Here is a 10,743-nt window from a genome sequence, read left to right as displayed (position 1 = left end):
GCCAAGCCTGAAAGCACTGAAAAAGTGGCGTGTGCCCCATACCCAGGGACTCCAAGGCTGTTTGGACCTGCGCCCTCTCAGCTCACAATCCAGCTCTCTTGACCAGGGTCTGTACCTAGGGTGGGAAGCAGAGAACACATTTGAGGTTCATGTACACACACACTCAGACACTCAAAGAAGGGATTTGCTAGGGCTTGATTTGCTATTCCATTGGCCATGGGGTGAGAGTAAGCCAAAGTTGGTGCGACTCTTGAGGAAGCAAGAGAAGAAAGTCAAAATCATGCGAACGCAGAGTCCTCTAAATAAACACCATTTCCATGGTTTTAATAAGCAAAATAGGAAACCATTTTAATAACCAAAAAACAGAAACCAGTCTGAATAAAACTACAATAGACTAGGTTTTAATATTTTCATATCATAAGCAGGGTTTGAAATTGATCCCTTATTTTACACGAAATAAAAACAATTTCTGTTGCGGCAGGTTTGATTTCAACACAGTTGAATCGGTAAAAACCAAAGCTCATTTCTGATGCAGGACAAATATCCACAATATTTAAAACTGCAAGCACCATGCGGTTCATACAATCTTGTTATTACTGTTAATTTATCAACTAATACAAACTCAAAAATGCATCCGGCCAGCAGCGCCAGCAATTTCAAATGGGAACTTAAAAATACACTTTTATTTTGGTATTTTTGTCAGTGCAACTTAAATCCTTTTACTGACCTGCAGAAAAAAAAAGTAATAATAAAGAAAAACACCCATATCTTCCCTATAACTACTATACAACTGAAGAATTGAAGGGGGGGGACACCACCAAGAACTCTTCCTACTATCTCAAAAGCAGGGAAAGAAACACAATGCATTGGTCTAAAGAACGCACTTGAAAGTTGCAAAATTACTTGCCAATGTTTGGGTTTCTGGTACATTCTGAGCGTGGCAGTTGGTTCAGTGCAATGTCTGCTTACCAGTGCACTGCCAGGGTCAGGGATGGCTAAGCCTCTCACCCTAGGAGCGCTGTGGCTCCTACAATTAGCGTAGGCCCAGAGGGTTCAGAAGGGACCTCAGGGTGATTCTGGTTACAATAAAAAGCAGAAGGGAGGATATGTTTTCCTTTCCTTTCCTTTCTTATTAAGGGTGTCAATTTGACCATAAGACAAGGCTGGAGTCCAGTACACTCCTCTGGGGTGCGGAGCTTGGCAGCTTCCCTGCCCTGCCCTGCCCTTGTACTGGGACCTCTCGGTTCTCTCTCTCAACACCAACAAGGTTGAAAACTAAAGCGGGAGAGAAAAAAGAGGACCGAATGAGGATAAGGGAAGGAAAGAAAACATGCAACTTCCAAGTGTGCCCCAAGACAAAGTTGTTTTCTGATGCAAAATGCCCGGAACTTTTTCTTTTTTTTTTTCTTTTTAACTTACAAACAAAAATACCATAATAATAAACCCAAACAAAGACCCTCAGCTTGCTGCCACGTTCTCTGTGCGGTTTGGCGGGGCGGGTATTTACAAGCCTATAGCTGGGACTGAAACCCCGCACGCAGCCGCCGGCGTTTCCAAACTGCGATCCCTTCTCACCCAAAGAAACAAGGGGAGTATGATCCATGATCAACAACATGCTAAAGTTAAACAAGAAAATGGTACAAAATAGAAATTATTACCATACATGTCCAGCATGCAGGATTAATATTTTTAATGCAGATTTTTTGTATTTTTCTATATAATCGAGCAGGCAATAAAACTGATGAGATTTGGGCGCCGAGCGTCCTAACTGAGGCCCGTGTCTCAGGGCTGAGAGCCAGTGTTCTCCGAACTCTGACAGACAGGTCCGTCTGTCCTTCCTTCTTTTCGCTCAGCCTCGCCTCTCGCCTGCCGGGACGCCAGAGTCCCTCTCCTTTCCTCGTTGCTCTCTTCCTGGCGCGGACTACGCTCCGGGCCGCAAAGCAGCGGTCCCGGCTTAATGCGCAAAGTTCAGAAAGCCAGGAGTCTCCAGATGGCCTTGGTGACTTCTCGGGACTATGCCTCGCCGCCCTCCAGCCTGGAGAGAAGTTACTCCGGGACCTCCCACCCTCTCGTCTCTCTCTCCGGCTCTGCTCGAGTCTAGGAGGCGGCGCTGGCGTGCGCTACTCTCGCCTTAGCCAAGGTCCCCTGCCCGCCCGCGCGCCCGCCCGTCGCCCGCGGCCCGCGCGCCCTTCCTCCCTCTCGCTCAAGTCAAACAGGTCAAGGCTGGGGCCGCGGCAGGGACAGGGTCCGGGGTAGTCTGGGACTAGGGACATGGGACAGGGAGTCCGGGCCGGGACAAGGGCGGGGGCCAGGACCGGCCACGACTCACAGAAAGAACTCGGGAGAGGAGGGGCTGTCGCTGGTGGAGCCCGCCTCCCTGAAGCCGGAGTTGGCGAGTTTCTCGCACTTGACCTTGTAGGCGTCTCTCTCGCGGGCCAGCCGGGACACCTCCTGCTTAAGCTGCTCCACCTGCTGAATGAGCTGCGTCTTCTCATTCTCCAGGTGGTGCTTCTGCTGGACGCGTTTATACCTGCAAGACTGGGCGTAGCCCCGGTTCTTCAGGGTCCGCCGCTTCTGCTTCAGGCGGATCACCTCGTCCTTGGTGAAGCCCCGCAGGTGGCGGTTCAGCTCGCGCACAGACATGGACACGAGCTGGTCGTCGGAGAAGCGGTCCTCCACGCTGCCGTTGCCGCCCGCCGCCGTCGCCGAGGCCGTCGCGTGCGGCCCGGGCCCGGGGTGGCTAGTGGGCAGCTGTTGCGCCGGGCTAGCGGCGCTGGACGGCGGCGGCGACGCTTGGTGATGATGGTGATGGTGCGGATGAGCGTGCGGGCCCAGCTCGTCATGGGCCACGCCGGCGCCCGGGTAGGCGTGGTGCGGGTGAGGGTGGTGGTGATGGTGGTGGTGGTGAGCGCCGCGAAAGCTGTCGAAGCTTTGCAGCGGCTGTGGCACTGGGTGCGAGCCGATGAGCGCTTCCACCGCGTCCTCGGGCGTCAGGTTGAGCGCCTCGGGGTTCATCTGCTGGTAGTTGCTCGCCATCCAATACAGATCCTCGAGGTGTGTCTTCTGTTCGGTCGGGCTGAAGCTGGGCGACGAGGGCACGGAGCTACACGGAGTGCTGAGCGGTGTGGAGGACACCGAGCCGGCTGGCTGCAGGCGTGTGCAGGGCCTGCCCGGACGCTCCGCGCGCCCCAGTGGCTCCTTCTTCACGTCGAACTTGAGCAGGTCGAAGTCGTTGACATACTCCATGGCCAGCGGGCTGGTGGGCAGCTCTGGCCCCATGCTCAGCTCCGCGGCCATCGCTGACGCGAGGCGCAGCCGCCGCTGCCGCCCGGGAAACTTTGCGGCCGGCCGGAGCGCGCCGAGCCAAGCGCGGGGGCGAAGAGCGGCGAGCCGGGGAGGCGGGGAGCGAGGGCGCAGCGGGCCGGGGCCGCCGGCCAAGCCTTTGTCTGGGGACGCGGCGGCGCGCCGGAGAGTCCCGAGGCTGCCTGCACCGCCCCAGAGCTCTGGGCTGTGCCCGCGCCGGGACCAGGCCGGGTAGAGTCGGGCGGGGTGGAGAGGCAAGCGGAGCGCGCGGTGGGGCTGAGGGGAGGCGTGGGGCTAGTGCCCGTTGCTCGCTCTCTAGCTCTCTTGCTCTTACGCTCTCTCGCTCGCAGCCGCTCGCAGCTCGGCGGTGCAGCTGTGCCGGATCCGGCGGCGCCGCAGCCTTTTATCGCCTCTTGATGTCACCGGGGTGCGGGGGCCCGGGCGGCCCGGTGCGCGGGCCAATGGCTGCACGGCCTCCGCGGCCCAGCGGCGCAGGGCGGGGCGCGCCTGACAGCTCCCCCGCCCCCCGCGTCAGCTGACTGGCGGCCCGAGCGGCCCCGGAGCGGCGGAGGCCTGGCGGAGCGCTGGAGCGGAGTGGGACGGCCAGCCTGGGCCCACCCCCACTACCCTGCAGGTCCCGGCCCCCGCACGCTCGCCTGGAGTGCGCGCCCCACCTCTAGGCCAAATCACCGCTTTCCCCTCCTCGCGCGCCCTCCTCCCTCAGTTCCCTTTTCACCCCACCCCCATCCCGTGTCACCCCCAAGGAGGCTCAGAATGAGCGCCGGGACAACGCCTCCTGGGCCCTTTGTTCCCAAGCGGCCCCCGCCCAGTGGGCGACGCTCTGTGTGTCCTCGCGGCTTCTGGCCGTGTGTGTCGTGCGTTCCTGTTTCTGGAGATCTGCGCGTATTTGTGTGTTGGGGAGGGCGGGCTCGAGGCTCCGAGAGTTGTGTTCAGACCCAACTCTTAACCTCAGGGGACCTTTCTCAGGCCAAGCGAGGGCCGAGCCCCTCCTGGCGGGTGCAGTGGCAGAGCCCTGAGGTTCGACTCCACTGGCCCTGCCGCTCCCCGCGTTCACCCCACCGCACAGTGTTCACAGTGAAGGCGACGTGAAAAGAAGCAGCCCAAAGGCTCTGAATTCCTTTTCCCCGCCACGCGCACGGAATCCTGAGCGCCCGGAGCCTCGGGGCCGAGGGCGGCCCGGGACGGTGCTCCGAGTGGCTCTCCACTGCTGGGGAGCCGGCCCTGTTTTTGTTTGAACGTTTTGTAACGATTAAGCAGATCCCGGCATCAGCCCGCCGCGGAGAGGCTCAAACAGACATAAAGTGCGACCCCAAGTGGCCACTGTGAGCAAAGGCGCCGCAACCGCCCGGCCCACTGCCGGAAGGCTTGGACGGCGCCTCGTACCCAGCCAGGTCTCCCCTATCTGGCCCAATCCAAGCCAGTCCAGAACGCATACTGTGTGTGCACCGGAGCCCAGAACAGGTTCCCCTCGAGCGATGTACAGGTCCTCGGGTCCCGTCTTCGTACTCAGCCGCGAGCCTCGAGCCGCGAGTTCCGCTCTGGTCGCCCCTGTTGAAATTCCGTGCCCCAGCGTTGGGGGTGCCGGTCGGCTGCTCGCCGGCCAGAAGGTCCTGGGCGGAGGAGGGCCGGTAGCCAAAAGTGGAAGCGCCACAGTGAAGCGGCCCAGGGCTACCGGGTGAGAAACCTCCCCGGAGGGCAGACGGGGAGACCGAAGCACACCGCACTAGGCATCCAGACTGGGTTTGGGAGCCGCGCACCCTCCTTACCCAGATCCAGGATGGCTAGAATTAACGGGTTCTTTCTGAGACCTCGGCTTAGGCGCCGAAACCGGATAGATCGCGAATTCGCTGGACCCGGAGACCCGACCCGCCTCCCGCGTCGCCTTCTGCTTTCCAGCTTTGGGCGCGCGCAGCGAAAGGCAGGAGAGGCGCGCACTGGGTGAGTGAGTCCCGGCCGCTGTCTGCGCTGGACCAGCCCGACTGACCTCGCGCGTAGGGGTCGCGTGAGCCACACCAGTGCAGACGCGCCTAGATTATTTTTAAATGTTAGAAGGTAAAATATTTGCCTCCAATTAATCTGAAAACTCTCTATTCTCTTGCGCCCTCGGAGAGGCTGGGGTATGGCGTGGTATTGGGCCGCCTATTTTTAATAAAATGAGTGTATTTTAACTAAAACTTGAACTCAGTCTTGTGGGGTGGCAACTTAAATGCTGGAAGAGCGCGTCTACAACCCTCTTCGAGAAGCGTGCTCTCCGCAGAAATGAGTCGGCCGCCTGGAGAGAGAGCCAGGGCGGTGCCGCTGCGCAGCCCCTGCCAGAAGCTGGGGGCTGGGGACTCGCACCTTGTAAATGTCCTCGTCTCGTTTGAACGCAGTGAGAGCACACTCGGACCACGGCTCAGTGGAGAACGTTTCCAGATCACTGGGGAGCGGGTGTCTCGGATCTGTGCAGACTATGTATGGCTCCGGCCTCAGGCGGCCAGGGCGGGACAAGCACGCCTGACTCTCTTGGTCCCGACTGGACTAGGGCTGGTAGCACCCTCCCTCGGGGTCCTAAGAGACCTGTGGCTCCCAGAGTGTTTCTGCCACTGTGGACTTCTGCGCGGGCACCAAGATGGACAGGCCAAACTGTGACCCACTCCACCCCCGCCCTTACGTCCTCTCGGCTCTGCCTGACACTCGCCGTCGAGGACTCCCGTGGCCCATTGAGGCCTTGGGGATTCCTGAGGCCCCAGGTCTGCGGTTCCGAACCTCCTGTTCTCCCGCGGGCGGCCTGCCTCCGACTCAGGGTCTCTTGGACTCGGGCTTTGTCTGGGCAAGCGCATTCCTCTTTGTCCCTGTGCCTCTGTTTCTGTTGTGGTCACTCCCTTCGCCTGAGCTTTGACTGAGGTATCTCTGTCCATCCCCAGGCTCACTTCCCCACCCAAATCCGTTTCTCTGCACCTCTCCCAGCTTAGCCACTCCCTCCTCTGCACGCCCCCCAACCTACCCCACCAAAAAAATGTTGGAAACAGCCCTACCCTGCCAGGCAGTGGGTAAATGACGGTGACACGCAGGTGGCCGAGGAGTTAAGGCGGCTGCTGCGCAGCCGGCCCCACTTCGTGGCCCGGCCTCCCCCACCCCGGTTACTGCTGCGCTGAGGCGCAGGGTCTTGGAGCCCCAGGCCCTATGGCCTCCAACTCCCGACTGCCGTCGCGGGATGCCGCTTCTCGTCTCTGGGGTCTCTGGATCAGCATGCCGGGCTCGGCTCCCCGTCATGGATACACAGCAGTACCCGGAGTCTTCACCCTATCCCTAAAACGTAGGCAGGGTTGAGGCGAGGAGGGTGGGGGTTGCTGCTGTATACGCATTGACTGGGAGTCCGACATGCTGAAAGAAAAAAAGGAAAAGAAGGGATGGCGGAAGAAGTGAAGAGTCGAGGAGAAGAAGTAAAGGGAGGCCAGGAGACACGCGAGCAGTGCGCGGAGTCCCAAGGCACACTGAAGGAAAGTCGGGGATTTTGCGGCAGCCACAGCCCCTCTAGTGAACAGCTTGTTGCCAAAACTCCCATTTAAGGTGTTTACCCAAGAGTGACCTCCTCTCTACCCACCCCAGGTTGAGCCAGACGCTATTCCTCTGGGACGCACCGCCTCGGGATTCTTTAGTTACAAATGGTGATGGAGGAAGCTCTGCAGGGTCCCAGCCGCTGCAGAGCCTTGGAACATTCGGGGTAGGAGTAAAGGAAGAGGTTATTCCCAAGGGAGCGTGGAGCCCACAGCCAGCCGCCAGGTGTGAAGTTTGCCGCGCTGCCCTCGCTGGCCCCCAATCAGCCAAGGGAATAACTCCAGAGAGGCCCGGCGGCGTGTCCTCCCGTGCGCCTGCAAACCAGAGCGGCACTCCTGGCATCCTCTTTCAGCCCGAAGGTGCGCCGTTCACCTTCGGCGTTATTTCCCTGAGGGTTGCAGGTGGTTGGTGAGCGAGAAGGCGTCTCTGTGCACGCATGGGTGCTGTTGGAGGCGTGCGGGAGGGGTGTGTTCGTGCGTGTGTTGTTTGCGCGCGCGTGTGTGTTGGTGAAGAGGCGCAGCAGCACGCGGGATGCGGGAGCGGGAAACTTCCAGCTTCAAAGCTCGGTGGGCTCCGGATCGTACTATGCGGAGTCGCTAAGCAGAGGCCAGTGGTCTCAAGGGCCTCAGAGGCAAGTTCTGCCAGGGAGGGTCCTGAATCAGGGGACCCCCACCTCCCGCCCGCCGCAGGAGCTGACTTCTGCATTTGCATCACCCAGATGTAGTGTCACCTGTCTTTTCCAAGGAGCCCTCAGGTTTCTGCCACCTTTTGTGAGGCTCAGTGGAAAAGTATTATGTTGCTCCCATTCCGTGGGATCCTCCCAAAGTCTATGGGACCCAAAAAGAGACAGGAGGGTTTTCTGGGGGATTTTTGTTTTTGTTTTTTGCTCTTCCTCTTCCTTTTCCTCTTCCCAAAGGCAGCTATCACTTCCACTTTCCCTTGCCCCATACAACCGCTGTCAGATTCCAACCCAGTGCTCCTAAAAAGGTATTCTTGGGTTTCTGGATCCTGGTGGTCTTTAGGCAACCAAAAGACTCAGAAGGTCCCAGTAGGGAGCCAGAGTTACACTGACTGTGAAGATCCTGGCTGTCTCTCCTGGGGACCAGAGACAACTCCCCAGTACATGCACAAATGTGCATGCGAGCACACACACGCATACACACACACACACACACTTAAGGGTAGGGAATTATTATTAAAACTATTTTACTTTTTTTTACTGTGTTCTAATGTGACCAATAAATAATTTTAAATTACACCTGTGGCTCACATTCTATTTCTGATGGACAAGGCTGCATTCGATAACCACTGGGCAGTATTGCCTCCAACACAGATGCGATATTTGCTAATAGTCACTCTCATTTGTATAGGGAGTTGCAAAGCCTTTTGTCATTCACCTTTTTGTTTTGTTGTTGTTGTTGTTGTTGTTCGTTTGTTTTTATTTTTTGAGACAGAGTCGCACTCTGTTGCCCAGGCTGGAGCCTGGAGTGCAGTGGCGTAATCTCGGCTCACTGCAACCTCCACCTCCTGGGTTCAATCGATTCTCCTGCCTCAGCCTCCGAAGTAGCTGAAATTAAAGGCACACACCACCACATTCAGCTAATTTTTGTATTTTTAGTAGAGACGGGGTTTCACCATGTTGGCCAGGCTGGTCTCCAACTCCTGACCTCAGATGGTCCGCCCACCTCAGCCTCCATCATTCACCTTTTCACTCAACTCTCACAACTCTGTGAAGTAGTAACTATTATTATCCCTATTTTACAGAGATAGGTAGGCAGGGAGATAAGTGGGTGGATGCAGATATATCACAGTGTCTTAAGAGCATTTTGCATTTCAACTCATTCAGTCCTCACAACTGCCCTATGAGATGAGTAGGATTATCTCCATCTCACACAAAGAATGAGGCTCGAGAGGCTAAATGATTTCTTTACAGTTATATGCAGTGATGAGCTGGAACTTCTGGCCCCAAGTCCAGTGCTTTGAATACTATGAAGTATGTGGTCTCTGTGTCAACTGAGTAGCATCCTGGGGATTCTGGTGTCAGTACAGTGCTTCTCCACCTGTTCTCTGCATCAGGATTTTCAGCTGCCCACAGGATTAGTGACTGTTCAGTTCACAGCTGAACCTTTACCAAGTGTCAAGTCCCTGCCAATAATTCGATTATGAGGGCAGTGTTTAATGTGCCTTCTTGTCAGTGGCAATCAAAATTCTCTTTCCCTTTTCTCTTTCCTGACTGTGTGGGGCTGGATAGAAACCAAGGCAGGGGTACCGGCCAAAGGAGAACAATTTTGCAGAGTCCTCTCATCCTGTCCTTTACCCTTGGCGTCAGCCTGGCCTCTGATCCTTGTTCCTGCCTCTGGTCTGAGTTTGACCTTCAGTCCCTATTCATACATCCCTAAATATCAAAGGAAAGAGACAGAGAGAAAAGAGAAGGGAGAGATGATTCAGTGCTGATGAGAAGCTCACTGCTACTCAAAGCCACTCTCCAGTGAATGATAACCAGGACAGTTCCCTTCCCACTACACCTCCCCCACCCATGACCCCAGAGCCAGTGTCAGGAATTCTGAAACTTCATTATTGCTCCCCAGGGCTGAGGCCCTCACCTCCCATAGTCCAACTATCGCCTCTCTCCACCCGATCTCTCTGGTTCTTCATCTGGTACCTTAACCTTCATCCAAGCCGCCCTTATCTTTTCCTTAGAGGATTGCAGAGCCTTTGGCTGTAGACTTTCTGCTTCTCCACAGGGCAGTAGAGATAGTTTTTATATGAATCTGATAATTCCCCCTCTCCCACCCCCTGGCTTAAATACAAATCACTTTAACACTTGGAAAAAGAACCAAATTCCTTGGCATAGCCTTCAGGCCGTGGACGGTCTACCCTTGTTACCCTCTCCCACCTCATCTTGCTGCATCCCCCATCACAATGCTCCAGGCACACTGATTTATTTAAGTTCTTCCACAGCCCAAGCTGTGTTCTGCCACAGGACCTTTGCACATGCCATTCCCCTGCTTACAATGAGTCAATCTCTTGTTTCTGAAGAACTTAGAAGACATGTTCTATGGATCTTCCCAGGCCTTGGAGGGACTTGGGTGTACCTAGGCATGGGAGCGGGGTGAAAAGCTTATTAGCAAGGACAATGTCCTGGTCATTCTAGGGAAATCCTACACACTGGAGTCATAGGGCAAAGCTTGTACCTCCATCCCATCTTTCTTCAACCTGGATCAAGGTAGACCTCAGGTTTGGGAGAGGCCTTAGGAAATAACACAGTGACATTCAAGGAAATGATATAGTCAGCTAGTCCAAATGTTTTACACTTGAGAAAATGAGTTACAAACACAAATTCGTGAGCCACAGTCTGATTTTATAGGTCTGAGTAGAGCCGAAGAATTTGCATTTTAATAAGTTCTCTGGGTGATTCTGATGCCTGGAGTCCAAGAAACACACTCTGAGAAACTAGATGGAATTTGATCATGAGCTCCCAGAGGAAGTCTCCAGGAGGTGGAGTTGTCTCTGAGTCCTCAGTAGCCAGTGCAATGCTCATACCAGGAGGAACTCAATTACAAGTGTAGAATAAATGAATGAATAAATGAAATTAATAACTAGGCAAAGGCTGATCTTCCTTACAGTGTGAGGTCTCTGAATTGTCAGGCCTTTTCTGCACACCCTCCAGCCCCCTCCTCTCCCTTAGTTAACAGTCATTCCTGAACCAATCCTTCCTTCTTCCTCCTGAGGCCAAGGACCAACTCAAGAAATCTGCATGATTTGAGTTATCCCACCCCACGGGCCTCCCTGCTTTCGCTTTCCTCCTCCTTTGTCTGGATGCTCTTCAAGGGCCCAGAATTCCAGCTTCTCACTACATGCTCGTCACCACATGGATAG

The 10,743-nt window shown here is 55.6% G+C and overlaps 1 protein-coding gene across 1 annotated transcript; it reads right to left on the bottom strand.

The window, feature by feature from the left end:
• Nucleotides 1-321: 321 nt before the first annotated feature.
• On the bottom strand, nucleotides 322-3,696 carry MAFB (MAF bZIP transcription factor B). Its single transcript, XM_055266122.2, has one exon. The coding sequence runs from the start codon at nucleotides 3,295-3,297 to the stop codon at nucleotides 2,326-2,328; it is 972 nt and encodes a 323-aa protein (XP_055122097.1). The 5' UTR covers nucleotides 3,298-3,696; the 3' UTR covers nucleotides 322-2,325.
• Nucleotides 3,697-10,743: the final 7,047 nt, after the last annotated feature.

Source organism: Symphalangus syndactylus, chromosome 24 (assembly GCF_028878055.3).
Source record: "Symphalangus syndactylus isolate Jambi chromosome 24, NHGRI_mSymSyn1-v2.1_pri, whole genome shotgun sequence".
In the NCBI taxonomy this organism is placed as follows: domain Eukaryota; kingdom Metazoa; phylum Chordata; class Mammalia; order Primates; family Hylobatidae; genus Symphalangus; species Symphalangus syndactylus.
This window is presented reverse-complemented; position numbering and strand designations above follow the sequence as displayed.